This window comes from Sorex fumeus, unplaced genomic scaffold, assembly GCF_029834395.1.
Source record: "Sorex fumeus unplaced genomic scaffold, SorFum_2.1 ptg000041l, whole genome shotgun sequence".
Taxonomy (NCBI): Eukaryota; Metazoa; Chordata; class Mammalia; order Eulipotyphla; family Soricidae; genus Sorex; species Sorex fumeus.
In genome coordinates, this window is record NW_026606098.1 from 7,354,613 (window position 1) to 7,370,463 (window position 15,851).

General features: G+C 61.8%; 2 protein-coding genes across 3 annotated transcripts in view; one reads left to right on the top strand and one right to left on the bottom strand.

Moving 5' to 3' along the window:
- The window catches only part of RAB8A (RAB8A, member RAS oncogene family), a 127,102-nt gene that overhangs the window by 81,677 nt on the left and 29,574 nt on the right, over window positions 1-15,851 (top strand). The window lies entirely within an intron of this gene.
- MED26 (mediator complex subunit 26) lies at window positions 518-12,226 on the bottom strand. Its single transcript, XM_056119786.1, has 3 exons — window positions 11,950-12,226; window positions 3,232-3,306; window positions 518-2,887 (listed from the first exon to the last, which is right to left on the bottom strand). Exons 1-3 carry the CDS (start codon window positions 12,019-12,021, stop codon window positions 1,250-1,252), a joined length of 1,785 nt encoding a protein of 594 aa, XP_055975761.1. The 5' UTR covers window positions 12,022-12,226; the 3' UTR covers window positions 518-1,249.

A 15,851-nucleotide genomic window follows, 5' to 3' on the forward strand; every position in this document is an offset into this window, starting at 1 on the left:
GGCAGGCCAGTGTTGCCCCGAAATGACCTCGGGCTGTTCCCAGTCTCGCCCGGAGGGCGGCGGGCTGGGGAAGGGAATGTCGGAATCCCGTTAGAATCCACTCTCACTGCTTGGAGCACTGCAAGGCGGCAGCCAGCGATACTGGGGCACATCATCGGCTCACACCATTGTATTCGGGCTGGACCACCTGGCCTGGCTGCCTTGCTGCCAGCCTACAGCCTCCTGGCCCTGTGCACCCTGCACCAGGGCCACTGCTGTTGGGGGCACTCATTTGTGACATCCAGTACATGGGGCAAGAAGGCACTCTGGTGACACTGAGTGGCCAGAGTTTCACTTATCTGGCCTGGGACTTTTCTCTGGACTTGGGTGACATCAGCTGGCAGGCAAAGCCGCATAGACAAGAGGACTCCTGAAGGCCCCTCAAGCCCCTCACCTGGGCCACTGAACACGGGTTGGGGGGAAGGGTGTCGCTGTTTATGGGGCAAATGAAAAATGAGTCTCAGACTTGTTTGTGCAAATGGTTTTTTATTTTCACGTTTATATCACAAGATGTCCACTTACTGGACCAAATAGCAAAGTTGCTCCTTCTGCGTGCAGAGAACACAGAAGTCTAGGTACTGTACATTCACTAAGGCTCCTTGTTTATGTTGGGGAACCATAAGGCAAACGAATCTAAAGGAATGGTTACGAGTGTCCCAGCGCAGACAAGGCCTCGCCCACGGAGGCCCACACACCAGTAGCACCCACTGTGCTGTGTGTGGGGATGAGGAAAGGGGCTCTAGAAAGATGGCTTTTCTAGAAAGGGGCACAGGAAAGGAAGGTAGGGGAGTCATTTGGCTTGTGGGATGGGACGGAAGGTTCGAACAAACTAGGAGACATCCATCTCTGCAGCGTTGCTTTGGAAATGGATGGAACTGAACTGAAAACAAATCTGTGGGTACTATGGAGTGTGGGTCTGACCTCTGGCGCTGGGGGGACCCGCAGCAGGGGTTGCCAGCTGCCCTGCTGAAATCTCCCTGCAGCCTTTCTGGGCCTGCCTGCCACTAGGGCTGTGCCTGCAGGTGCTGGGGCTCTGCACCATGTCCATGTGGGGACGGACATTCGTTCCAGCTGGTCTGTGGTGGAGCTCTGAGCTCCCGGCCTGCCTTCCTGCCATGGGACCTTCCTTTGCCATCACGTTAGCAAACTGGTAGCAGCATTTCACAAAAGAAGGAGAAGTCTGAGGGAAGAGCATAGGCCCAGGCCGCCATCAGTCCAAGCAGACATAAGGCAGGATATTGAGCCCACCCTCATCCCCGTGCGGGTCAAGCGCAATGCACTGTGTCCAGTCGTACCAGTTACCCTGTGTGTCCCGACACCCATTCACCCCTGGCCACGGGCGGCCCTGCAGCCGCTCCACGTCGTCCAGGGTCACATCTCGTGTCAGCCCCGGGAGATGGACAGGCGGGCCAGGCGCGGGCTCCAGCACGTGAGGCTGGCGGGCGTGGCGCCGGGCACTCTCCTCCTGACGCAGGTATTCGGCCATGAAGTGGTGGGCGCCAGGGGTCTGGGCGCCCGACGAGGATAACAGGCTGCTCTGCCGGCTCAGGTACGACTGGATCATCTCATTGCGCGACAACTCCTTCCAGTTCGTCTGCTCGAAGGGGCTCTGCACAGTGCCCTTGGCCTCAGGCCCGGCCAGCTCTGTGCGGGGCTGCTCAGGGGACACGGGGCTGTCGACCCGCGCGGGCTCTTTCTGGGTCAAAGGTCTGATCTGTCTTGTCATAGGGTCAAAGGTGAGCTTCCGCTCTTTTAACCTCACAGGCTTCACGCCTGCCTCGGCTCCCTGGCCGTCCAAGTTCACCGTGTAGTCGCGGGGCCGGTATCGCTTCTTCTTCCTGCTGTCCAAGCCGCTGCCCCCGCAGGATGAGGCTGCGTCACTGTCCACCTTGGAGGAGTCTGGGGAGAAGCCAGCACGGGCAAGGAGGGGGTCGGCGGCAGTGGGCGGCAGCCGTGGGTGGCCTTCAGGATGCTCCAGGCAGCGCACAGGGCTCTCGGCACTGGGCAGCAGCTCGAGCCGGCGCACGGGGGGCGTGGATGGATGGGCTGATGGCAGCGGGGACGGCACCTGCAAGACTGCGTCAGGTGCCTGTGACCGCAGCGCGGGGCTGGTCAGGCGGCCCTTGGATGTGTAGGGGCTCCGTTGCCGCGCTGAACCCTCGTGCCTTGAGTTCCGGGGGCTGAAGGAGCAACGAGGCAGCCCCTTGGGGTGAGGCAGCCCGGGGGCAAGGTCCACGCGGTCCAGCTGCAGTGCAGCCTTGGTCTGCAGGCAGGGCCCCGGGGGCTGGCCCAGACCTGGGGAGCTGGTATGTGGCCGCACGGTGTTGACTGGGATCTTACCCCCTGCCGGCTCGCCCTCGCCTGCCTCCAGGCGGCTGACCTCAGGGCCCAGGTGCCCGCTGCCGTCCAGGGGCCCGGAGCAGCTCTCTGGGCTGCCGCCGATACCATTGGTGGGGAGAGGGGAGGAATTGGGGACCAGGGGTTCGTGGCTGGCTTTGGAGACCTTGGGAGGGGCCACCGGGAACCCGAGGTCACGCTGGTCCCCACGGCGCTTGCGGGTGCCCAGCCGGTCCAGGCGTGGCCCCGGCAGTCTCTGGACGTCATTGCGGCTCCTCAGATCATGGAGGCCCTTGGCTGCGCCGGTGGTCCCCACATCAGGCCGACAGTTGTGTGCTCCCCCGTTGGCCGAGCCTGGGGTGCTGGCCAGTCCCCGCATAGCCGCCTCAGCCTGAGGCGCGGGCTCGATGAGCTTCTGCCAGCTCCGCAGCAGCTTCTTGGCCCTGCGTGCCAGCTCCTCATTCTGTGTCTTCTTGCGCACATCGTTGATGAGTTTGCCCAGCCGTGTCTCCTGTGGCACAGTCCACACGCACGCTAAGCGCATGATGAGCACATTCACACATGCCTAGCCCCCAGCACACACACACACACACACACACACACACACACACACACACACACACACACACAGGCCCAGCCCCTAGCACACACACACAGTCCAGCCCCCAGAACACACATACGCACACACAGCCCAGCCCGCAACATGTGCGCGCGCACGCACACACACAGCCCAGCCCCCAGCACACATACACACGTACACAAAGCCCAGCCCCTAGCACATACACACACATGCACACACAGGCCAGCCCCCAGCACACACAAGCTGAACACCAGCAGCAGGTGGCCAGCACTTACCTCCAGCGCCTCTTTGGTGATGGGGAACCTCTCCAGGCTGGAGATGACGTCCAGCACCGCCACCATGTTCCGGATCTGCAAGGTAAGAGCAAAGTCATGTCACAGACTACAGGGACTGCTCACTCAGCGCAGCCCAAACATGACCAGGCCAAGCAGGGCCCCTCCACAGCTGTGGGTAGCATCATCCGCCTGTGGATCTCTCTGCAGCACATGGTGCCCTGGCAGGACATCTAGTGACAGCGCTGCAGTCCCACTGAGACATCTAGAGCAGGACATACTGTGCTCTGAAAGTTGTCTCTTCCAACCCCTGGGTCCCAAGGACCCCGATGCAGGTGGTGCCAGCCTCATCCACAGACGCCAACACAGGGTGCTCAGAGGGCCGAGACTGCCCAGAACCTGGAGCTGCACCGATCTCCCCACACTATGCTGCAGCCACAGGGGCCTCAGGACAGGAACTGCTGTAGCTTGATCATTGAGCAGCAGGTGCTGAAGACTGGGGCACAGGGGGAGGAGGGATATGCCGGGCCACCCAGAACCAGCACTGAGACAGCTTAGAGGCTCAGTGACTCCAGGCCAGGCAGCTGTACTGGGCATCAGGGATGGCAGCAGGAGCCAGCCCAGAGCTCCAAGCTCCAGCAGTTGCATGTGCCCTGGGAAGTCCATGGGGTATGTTCCCAAAGACCTCAAGGACCTGCGTTGGGTCCCACCCACAAGTGTCCTCACCCAGAGGGCCCAATCCTGGGTAGCCTGATGGGGCGGCTGCCACCCTGCTTCCTTGGCCAAATCAGAGCCTTGTGGAAGTCCAGAAAGCCCCAGGACAGGGAGCATAAGACAGCGAGAGAATGCCCCAGGCGAGCAGCCCACAGGCCGCCCCCTACCGTCTCCAGGCACCAGTTTCACCTCGTGGACAAAACAGCTCTTCTCCCGCCTCTTGTAAATACCCCCAACATGGCCAGTTTACAGAGAAGCACTGAGGCTACAGAACAGCCGGCAGTAAACTCTGAGGTAAACAAACATGGACAACGGCTCCAAAATCAACAGTTCACAGACCACATGTGTTAGGTCAAACCTCAGCGAAGGAAGGCCCAGCACAAATAATGCACAGGTACTCATGTATACACACGGGCGAACACAGGCACGCGCACATATGCACACCTGCAGCCAACCCCACAAGCAGAGTAAGATAGAAAGATACTTTCTGGCAGAGTCTGGGTGCCACACAGGCCCATTAAGTCCCTGCTGGAAAGAGGCAGGTGCGGGCTCACCACCACTGGAAATCTCTGCTCTTCTAAAGATGCCTCCGAGATGACCAGGCAGGCTGGCATGGATGCAGAGGCCAACTGATCCAAGGAAGGACAGGCACCTTCACCTAAGGAAGCGGCTTTCCAATCATTAACTAGGCAGAAGCCAGGGGACGGGCAAAGGATGGGATCAGGCTTCGCATCTCCACAGACGAGATAAGCTCAGCAAACAGACACCTGCACACGTGCTCACAATGCTCAGCAGCGGGCACACCACTGCAGCACAGACGCCCACCTGAGCTGTGCACCAGGAAAGCCACCCGCCCCAGAGCCACCTGGGGGATCTTAATCCCACTTCGTGAGCTTCTCCACCTTCCTGTGAGCACTGGGGAGGGGACTAGGCACACGTGGATTTCACAAAACTGAGGGTGGGCACTGACCCACTTCTTCCACAGGCTGGGCCCTCACCTTGCTGCGTCACCCGCACTCTGAACCAATCTCTGACCCCTCCTACCTGTCTCTTTGTTCACAGTCCAGCCTATTCAGAACCACGAGGTGCCTGGTCTCTTCATCACCCCATTCACTGGCCCAGGCACAGGCCTGCAGCTGCTTCCGGGTGCCAGGAAGGCGTTGTAGGGCCTCAGCACAGGAGAGGACCAGCCCTGCCACCAAGGGGCACAGCTCACCTCACTGTCTCACGCCCCAACTGGATACTGGAGCAGGCCCCAGAGCCCAGGGAGGACACTTGTGTCCCATCACCTGCAGGGAGGGTTGAAGACCAGGGGACCCTGCTGGGGGTAGGGAAGCAGCCGGGAGGAGGGGGCTTCTCGCCGTGAGCAACAGCTGCAGCAGGGGCTGGGCAAAGTACAGGGGGTGGCCGAGGCCCACAGGAAAGAGCTTGCAATTGTTTCTGGGGTCTGGCTCCAGACCAGCGGCGCCCCTCCATGCAGGCTGAGAGGTGCTGGGCAGGCTCACCCGGCCGGGCCGGCCATGGCTACTCGGACCCCCTGAGAGGAACAGGCTCAGCCCCTCTCTCATTTCCTCAGACTCAGCCTACGGCTCAAACTTTCCCAGGCTCTGATAGGGTCCGCCAGCCACACCGGCCAATCCACAGTCAGGACGATGCCGTCCCCTGATTGACTTGTCCCAGGCACTCCTCATCCAATGAGCTGGGGCGGGCCGGGGGCGGGGCGAAGGACCGCAGGGACAGGGAAGAGCGGACCGCGAACCACTGCAGGGGCACGCTGGTTCCCTCGGCTACTCTGCTCCTCCAGCCACTGTGGATGGACAGCCGGGAGGCAGGCAGGACCTGCTGCACCACCGCGAGGGTGTCACTCCTGGGGAAAGCCCTGGAGGTCAGACGAAACCAGGACAACAGGGACCGGAGCCACAGGCACTGCCCACAGTGCCCAGGGGCTGAGGACCCTCCTGACCCCAAAAAGCCGAGGAAACTCCAACAGGGGCGACCTCCGGCTGCTCACGGAGCCCCAGTCCTGCTGGCCAGCCTGTGGCAGGTTTACACCCCAGCGCTTCCCCCTCCACTCACTTCCCGTGTCTGTAGCGTGGGTCACCACCTCTTAGCAGAGGACACACATGCCCCTCCTTTCCACCCAGCGCTCACCATGGAGCGCAGGGGACAGGCCTCATCCTGGCTGTACCCCAGGGCAGCACCTGGGGTGATGCGTGACCCCAGTGTGATGCGTGCTGCTGCTAGGACCCCCAGGAACCCGGCAGCGAGAGAGCACTCACTAGGGCCCCACCACCCCACGGGGAAGACCAGGTCAAGAGAGGAAGTGCAGGCAGAGGCTCAGCAGGGATGTGGGGGGGGCACATCCCCCTCCCCGCACCTGCACCTGCACAGGTGCCTGCCCTAGGGAACCCAAGCATGACCATACACAGACCCACTTGCAGTTTCCTGGCTGTGCAGGCCTGGCGCTGCACCCCCCCCCCCAACAGCTGGAAGCCCAGCTGGAGGCCCAGCAGGACACTGAGTTCCCAGCTAAGCGTGCACCCCACCATCCCCAGGGCAGATTCAGAGAAACCTCGGGATGGCCTGCAGGTCGGGAGCCCTGACCACACAGTTCCACCTGGAGCAGACCCTTCGCTGAGGTCACCCTCTTCCAAGCCACAGAACCCAGGACCCATGGGCCCAGAGAGGGGGCATTTCCCTTGTATGCCGTCAACCTGGGTTTGATCCCAGGCACCCTATAGGGTCCCCTGAGCTCACTAGGAGTGATCCCTGAGCACAAAGTCAGGAGTGAGTCCTGAGCACCACCAGGTGTACACCCCACCCTGAATAAAAAGAACCATGAGAAGCTAGATCAAGCATGGGGGGGGGGGGGGTCCAGCCAAAGGCTGTGGACACGGTGACATATCTGAAAGCCAGCTCTGAGCGCAGTCCAGCACTCCCGGCCAAGCCTGCCTGGGAGAGACACCAGGGCAAAGCGAATCCCAAGGCCAAGGTCAAGGGCTTAAGCGGGCCTGGGGACGGCCCCCAGCCCTTCCGGGAGCCTGATGTCTGTCCCCTCCAGCCCCATGGTCCAGATGGCAAGGACTTTCCAACCACTCCTGTAGACTGAGTCCCCTCACTCCAAAGACAAGCCTTGGGGACTCCAGAAGCATGTCCAGGGCAGGTCTGGGTTGAGGGCCCAGGGACACTCTGGCTGAGAGCTTCTGTACCAGAGTGACCCAGTCATCTGATCCCTGGTGCCCCCAGTTCAGATGTATCACAGCACACCAAGGAGTGCCCCTTGCAAATACCTGTGTGGCCTGCCAGGAGGAGCCAGGACAGCAGTGCCCGCCCCAGGAAGGCTGGGGGGACGCTAACGGGGCAGAGAGCAGGGTGGGAAACACATGGCCCCAGTGCTAGGTGTGGCAGCAGTGGTCTGGGCTGAGAACCACAAGAAGTCTTTGGTGTACACAGACACCCGCCACCCCATCAAGCCATGCCCTCCCAATAGGGTCCAGTGCGACCCCGGTGACAACGCAGGCTGGAGGCCCTCAGTCGGGATCCCAGACAGAAGCACTCCGAGAAGGGATACACGCTATGGGTGCTCAAGGCGTGGTTCGCAGTCACCTGCCAAGCCACCCTGACAACATGCTGGTGGGCCCCAGGATGGAAAAGAGGATCCTGATAGCCCAACACAGGGAGGCTATAGTCCTGCTTCAAACAGGGTTCTAGGGGTGAGGTCCAGCTCTGTTCCTCAGCACCCCATGAGGCTGAAAACACTGCACCCGGCCCAGCCTGGAATGCACCCCAAAGCCGCTGGAGCCACCACAACAACAGCAGTCAGCACAGCCACCGCAGCCACCACAGCCACTGCAGCCACCAGTCAGCACAGCCTCCGTAGCCACCAGTCAGCACAGCCTCCGTAGCCACCAGTCAGCAAGCCACTAGTCAGTGCAGCCACTGCAGCCACTGGAGTCACCAGTCAGCACAGCAGCCACAAGTCAATGTAGCTACTGCAGCCACCAGTCAGTGCAGCCACCATAGCAACTGAAGCCACCAGCCAGTGTAGCCACCAGTCAACACAGTCACCGCAGCCAACACAGCCACCAGTCAGTGCAGTCACCACAGCCAACAGCCACCACAGCCACCAATCAGTGCAGCCACCAGTCAGCGCGGCTACCGCAGCCAACACAGCCACCAGTCAGCGCAGCCACCACTCAGTGCAGACCTGCAGTCACCAGTCAGTGCAGCCACCGAAGCCAAGAGTCAACACAGCCACCGCAGCCAATAGTCACCAGTCACTGTAGCCACTGCAGCCACTGCAGCCACTAGTCAGCACAGCCACCAGTCAGCATAGCCACAGCCGCCAGAGCAGGCACCAAACCACAGCAGCCACGCAGCCACCAAAGCTACAGTAGCCACCATAGCATAAACACAGCAGTCACCAGGGTCCACAGTGTGCCCAACTCAGGCACTGGCACGCTGACTCCGCATGCACTATATGAGGTTTACAGCCCCCCTAGATGTGAGGCTATGTGCCATGACTGCGGACACACTGGAGAAACACACAGCAGAGCCTCCAGGGCCATTTGGGGACCCAGCGTGAGACCCTCTGCATGTCCAGCCTCCGTCCCCAACCCCCAGGAGGGGGCTCTCCCCACTGAGAGGCTCTGCTGTGGGGCAGCAGAAAAGCATCACCATCACCACCACAACCTTCAAGGAAAGGACAGGCCAACACAAGTTTCTGCCATGGTCTCACCACCGTGCAGTGATGGCACCAACCCTGTGGCACTGCGAAGCAAAAAGTGCCATTGCAGACACCCAGTCAGGCCTTCTGGCCCTAGTCAAAGCAGTCTGAAATCCGTGGCAATTGAGACGCTGGGTCAGCCCCAACTCCCACCACAGACACAGCACCTGCAGGAGGGTGCCTGGGCACAGCTCAGAGACACCACGCCCAAAGGGACAAGGACGCACTTCTGACTAGCGCCATTAGCCACAGCCGTCCCCGCAAAACCTGCACCTGGCCCAGGGAAGGGCCCGGGCTCAGGGCCTGGTCCAGGGCACCCGCAGATGAGGATCCACAGGCACCTGCTCTACTCAGCTGTACACGGCGCCTGGCCCAGGCCCCAGCTCTGCACAACACCCATCCACTGGCCTCTGCAGCAGCCGTGGGAGGGGGGACGTCTTCTGCCAGGGTATGGACACGGGGTACAAAGGGGCTCCAAGCAGTTCCTGCCTCAGGCCATGGGAAAGACCCGGAGGCTGGGGAAGAGCACGCACACCTGCTCCATCACGCACACGTGCTGCTGCAGAGCCCAACTGTGCATCCGCACCGTCGGCCTGTCTGTGGAGGGAAGTCAGGACAGGCCTCTTTTCCTCGGCTTCGCTCAGTAGTCAGCTAATTCCAGGGATAGCTCCTCACCACTGTCCCCGTTTCTCTCACACCAGCACCTTAGATATGTGTCAGAGAGCTCCCCAAAGCGAACTCGGCACTGGGTAGGGGTGGGGCAGAGCCGCCAGGGAACCCCTGATCTCACCTGCGCCTTGGCCAACACGGGGCGCTAGGCGGGCCACAAATGCTGGGAGCAGAGGGGGCACAGGAGCACTTACCGCTTCCCTGAGGCCTTTCAACATGCTGCCACATACACATCCGCCAGGGAGCACACATGGTCATGCATACATGGAGGAATGACAGACACCATGTCCCACAGAGCAGGTGCTGTCACACGTGCACACGCCACTCAGTAGGAGCTGCCACATACACCCCACAGAGCAGATGCTACCATGTACATGCCACAGAGCAGATGCTGCCACACTACAGAGCAGATGCTGCCACATACATGTCACAGAGCAAGCGCTGCCACGTACCCACCAGAGCGGGTGCTGACACATACACTGCAGAACAGGCACTGTCATACATGCACCCGTCACAAAATACGCACTGCCACACGTGCACCTGCAACAGAGCCAAGTGCTGTCATATACCCGCCACAGTGCAGACACTGTCACACACCCACATCAGAGCAGGTGCTGTCACACATGCACCCACCACAGAGCGGGCACTGTTACATACGTACCTCTGAACAGGTGCTGTCACAAACACCAGTGCCACAGAGCTGGCGCTGTCATACATGCAACCGCCACAGAGTAGGTGTTGTCACACGTGCACACGTGAGAGCTAGCGGTCATACACACCTGCCACAGAGTCAAGCACTGTCATACACACCTCCTCCACAAAACACACACTGCCACACACACACACCACAGGAGACTGCCACAGAGCAGGTTCTGTCAAACATGCACCCGCCAGGACACAACTTGGCCACACATGCACCCGCCAGAGAAGGAGTTGTTACACCTGCCACACACCACCCACCACAGAGCAGGGACTACCATACACAGGCCAACCACAGCCCATAGGTGGTTTATCTCTCTCACACACACACACACACACACACACACACACCAGAGCAGGCACTGTCACACACCACGCGCCCAAGAGCAGGCACTACCATACACATGCCCACCACAGCATAGATGGTTTCGCACAGACACACAGACACACACCAGTGCAGGCACTAGGCACTGGCACACACCACCTGCCACAGAGCAGACACTATCATACATGTACCCACCACAGCATAGGTGTTATTTTATACACACATGTACACACAGACACAGACACATACACCAGAGCAGGCACTGTCACACACGTGCCTGCCACAGAACATGCATTACCACGCAAGCACCCGCCACACAGCAGGCACTGTCACACCAGCACCCACCACAGCACAGATGCTGTCTCACACTCACACACACAGATCACACACGCACCCACCACAGAACACACACTGTCATACATGCACCCGCCACACAGTAGGCACTGTCACACACACAACTACCACAGCACAATGCTGTCTCTCTCTCTCACACACACACACTCTGAGCAGGCACTGTCACACACGCACCCACCACAGAGCAAGTGGTGTCATACGCACACGCATCACAGAACACACACTGCCACACATGCACCTGCCACACAGCAGGCACTGTCACACAAACACCTACCACAGCACAGATGATGTCTCACACTCACACACACACTAGAGCAGGCACTGTCACACAAGCACACACCTACCACAGCACAATGCTGTCTCACACACACACACACACACACACACACACACTGAGTAGGCACTGTCACACACACACCCGCCACTGAGCAAGGGGTGTCATACGCACACGCATCACAGAACACACACTGCCACACATGCAGCCGCCAGAGCAGGCACTGTCACACACACGTGCCCCAGAACACGCACCGCCGCCGGGCCAGAGCACAGGCCACAGGCCACAGCCCGTGAGAAGGCGGAGTGTGCGGACCACGAGGAAAGCGGTGGGATGGGGCCCCCGGGAGGCCCCCCACCATCCCCTGCGCGACCGTGGCCCCTCTGGGTGGCACTCGGGTCAGGGCCCCCCCCCCATCTCGGGGGAAGGCCACCTGCTGACAAGAGTCACAGCGACACACGGTCGGGGGTCTGTGCGCCCCCGTGGCCCCCAGGGCGGCCCATCCCCGGCGGCGGGACGAGACGTGGGGCGCGGAGGCCCCCCGCAGCTCGGGGCGCACTTCCCGCTGCCGCACCTGCGGGCGCCCCCACACACAGCCGGGCCTGGGGCAGCGGGAAGTCCCGGCCACCGGCGCCCCGTGCGCGGCGGGCCGGGGACAAAGGCGCCGTCGCCACGCCCGGCCCACCGGCCACGGCCACGGCGGAGGGGACCGCGGGGCGCCGGGGACCCCCGCACCGGCTGAAGCCCGGCCTCTCGGACCCGGCCCCCGGGCGCGCGGGTGCCCGGAGGTCTCAGGGAGCCCCCCGGCCGCTTCCTCGGCCCGGGCCGCGCGCGGGCCGCGGCCTCCCGGACCGGCGCCGCCGGGCTGCCCGCCTGGGCCCGGCGCGGGCGCGGGGGGCGCGGGGTCGGCGTGGCAGCGGGGGCCACGGCGAGGCAGGCGCGCGGGGGGCGGTCACTTACGTTGCTCTGGGGGTCGATGGCCTGCAGCAGCCGGTCCCTCATCTGCTGCGGGGACGCCGGAGCCGCTGTCATTGCCTGCGCGAGGCGGGGGGGAGCGGCCGGGCCGGCGGGCTGAGGCGGGGGCCGCGGGTCACTCGCTCGCCGGCCGCGGGGCGCGGGCCCTCATGGTCCCCGCGGCGCCGGGAGAGGGGAGGGCGCGCGGGGGGGGCGGGAAGGGGCCCGGGGCGCCGCCGCCGCCGCCGCCGCACCGCCAGGAGGGGCCGCCGGAGCCACCGCCGCCACCGCCGCCGCCTCGAGAACCAAACTCCAGTGAGCGGCCCCGCGCGGAGCACCCTGGGAAAGCCGCGCCGCACGCAGCGTCGGCGCCACGCTGAGGAGGTTGGGAGACGGGGCGGGGCCGGGCGCCCGGAGCGGGGCGGGGCCTCGAGGCGCCCCGCCCCGCGCCTCCGCGCAAGCGCGCGCAGGCGCCCTGACCTGCCGCGCGTGCCCCGCCCCGCCGCCCGCGCTAGGGCGGCCGTTGGGAGACGGTTGGGCGGGGCAACGGCCCGGGCTCAGGCCCCGCCCCCGGCGCGCGAGCTGACGCTTGTGCTCGGCGCCCCCCTCCGCCCCGCCCCGTCCCGAGGGCGCCCGCCGCTACGGCTCGCGCGCTTGCCGGGGCCGCGGAGGGTGGCCCGCTGTGTATCGGGAGATGGGCGGCATCAGTGGGCCCCACCTACGGGAACCCCTCCCTGAGCATCCTCCGCTCACTCCTAGGGACACCCCTGTAGAGAAGCGCGAGCGGGGGAAACTGAGGCCAAGTCCAGCCAGGCCCGGAATAGTTGCATCGCCTTCTTTCATTGCACCCGTTTCTGACAGCGCAGATCTTGCCTTGCACGTGGCCCACCCCGTCAGGAGTAAGTCCTGAATACCACCAGGTGTGGCCCCAAAATACACAAACAAAAGGAACCTCCTGGTGAGAAGGGGCGAGGATTAGTAGCCGTGGCTTCAGGGAAAAGCACCTCTTTTCTCCAACTTACGGAAAACCCAGTGATGGTGAGCCGCACCCGGGGTGCTGAGGGGCTGCTCCTGGTTTCCTGGTTAAGACTTGCTCTGGGAGATGGCTGAGGAACCACGTGGTGCTGCCGGGGATGGAACCAGGCTTCACCATGCTCAAGACATGCGTTTAAACTCTCAACCCAGATGACTCGATTTTTTTGTAGGTTTAGTTTTGGAGTTTGGGGCCACACCCAGCAATGCTCAGGGGTTAGTCCTGGCTCTGCACTCAGGGATCACTCCTGGTGGTGCTCAGAGGATCCTGTTGGATGCTGGGAATTGAAGCCCCATCAGCCTTGAGCTAAGCAAACGCCCTCCCCGCTGGACTATCGCTCTGCCCACCTCCACCCCCAGTTGTTTTTATAGAAGCCACAGTTGTTGGGAGTTCGGGGGTCCCCATAGCAACTCCCACAGTAGTGCTGTGGGATGGGGTGACACATGGTGGCCAGGACCACACCCAGGGCTGGACATATATCCCAGGTACGTCCACTGCCACTGAGCCCACGTCCCCAACCGAGCCAGCCCCGAATTGAAGCAAGGGATAGATGACCAGAGAAGGGCTGAGGGGAGCAGCAACCACAGGCGGGGGGGATCCCCTTCTGTTCTGGGGTGCTGTTTAAGGGAATTTCCAGATTTGGGGGGGTCCACAGGCAGCCAGTGCTCAGGGGCTACTTCTGGCCCTATATTGGGTGCTGGGGGTGGAGCCAGGGGCTCCTGTTTGCTGGCCATGCTGCAGGCCCCCCTCCCATCATCCCAGTCAGCCCCATGTGCCAGGGGCTGGGCTCCATCTGTTCAACGAGTCTGTTTTGTATTTTTTTTCTTTTTGGGTCACACCCGGCAATGCAGAAGGGTTACTCCTGGCCCTGCACTCAGGAATTACCCCTGGCGGTGCTTAGGGGACCATATGGGATGCTGGGAATCGAACCCGGGGTTGGCCACATGCAAGGCAAACGCCCCTACCCGCTGTGCTATTGCTCCAGCTCCAATTCAACTGTCATGCTTCTGGGAAGCCTTTTTATTTGCAGAAAGTGGCTGTTTATGCACATGGCTGCAGGCACTGGCTTCTGCACACGAAGCGTTACTTGATCCTTGCAGGGGAAAACCAATGAGCAGAACCCTTCTCTGGCTTCCCCTGGGCTCTAGCTGGACATGGGCCCATGTGGACATACCCTTTATCTCCCCTCAGATAAAGAGTCGGCAGGGCTCTCTCCTGAGCCTGCGGCTTCAGGACCTGCCTCTCATGTTTCGAACCCACGCAGACAGTATCTTGTTCTTGGAATGGTGGATTCTGTGGACACAGGCCTGCACTTGCAGGCTCAGGTTATAGGGCAAGCACTCGCCAGAGCCCAAGCATGACCAGGAGCCCTTCCAGAGAACTGCCTAAGAGGAAACATGATGAAAGTGTGTCTCTGGGCACAGGGTACGTGTCTTCCCCCAGTCTGAGGCATTTGTATCCACGTGTGCAGACACTGGCCCAGCGCATGGAGGACAAAACCCTGTGAAGCACCAGATGCCATGATGGGCCCATGGCTTTACTCCACAGGTCACATGGAGATATGGACGCTGGTGGGCAAACAGGGTCATCCCGGCCCCTGAGCCCCTCCAAAACCCCGTAGGCTACAGAGCTCAGTGCAGCCTTGTGGCTATCCCACATGCCCAGGATGGGAACAGCCTCTGGGAACTTGGGGGAAGGGTCCCCCAAGACAGTGAGAACCCCACTTTAGTCCTAGTTGGGGGTTGGGAGGCTGTGTCCTCTCCAGAGCCTGAGCGGGACTCAAACATTCCCTGTTCCCATCCTCCAGCTCAGTTCTGTGGAGCAAGAGGTACAGACTTGGGGACACGAGCCAAGGCCCCAGGAGCAAACTGGTGGCTGTGGGTCCAGGAATGGCGGGCTGGTGGCTGTCACTTCCAAGACGTGGGGATTCATCTCTCGTGCACGGAGTTGGAGGGGAACGGACGGCTGGGAAAATCTGGCGTGGCTTGACGGATGGAAGCCCTGGAATGCACCAGCGGGCATGGGGTTAGCAGCCCTCCTGGACAGGGCGTGGCACCCGCGCAAACCTGCAGGGGTCATCAGCCTGAGTCTCGGGGTGCCTGACCAAGGCCTGGCCGCTCTGCTCTGTGAATGCTCCATGGTGGAGTCTGAGAGGCATGGGTGGAGCACACACAAGCACCTCCTAGGACCCACAACACCCCCCCAAAAAACAATAACGGGTTAGGTACCCCGGCGGGGTTTCAGTCGACTTCTGCCCTTTCCCTTCATCGGCTTGTGAGACAGGCAGGAAGGAGCAGGACAAATGGGTGCACAGGAGCATTTGTGGTGGCTTTTCTACGGTGGGCCACCCAAGAGCCCACAGGGCCCTGCCCACCCACCTGCATGGCTGGTGCACGCGAGGCCACTGGCCAGCAGCTGCTGGGGGGTGTCACGGCCACCCTCTGTTCCCATTCCTGCTGCCTCTGTTCCCATTCCTGCTTGGTCGCTTGCAGATATTATCTCATCTCTGGCCTCCAAACCTGCCTGTGAGGCGGCCCCTCGGCTATGCAGGTAGGAGCTGTCTTCTCTCAAGTCCCGGAGAGGACCCATCTGCTTCCACAGGAAAGACAGAGCAAGAGCACTCTCCCCGACTCCATCCACTCTCCTGACTGCCCAGGAATGCCTGGGGGGCACGCTAAGGAGATGGCTGACGTGCCCCATTCTGGGCTGACTGCTCCCCTGACAGCAGTGACACTGCAGTCTGAGAGGACTAGGACGGACCCCACCCCCTCCCACAGCATTGCCCAAGGCCAGCTGACTCCACCTAACCCGCATCCTGCGTGAGGCCTGGGAACTCCCCATGTAGTGGGCTTCCTGTCCCACAGGGTGTCCTCCA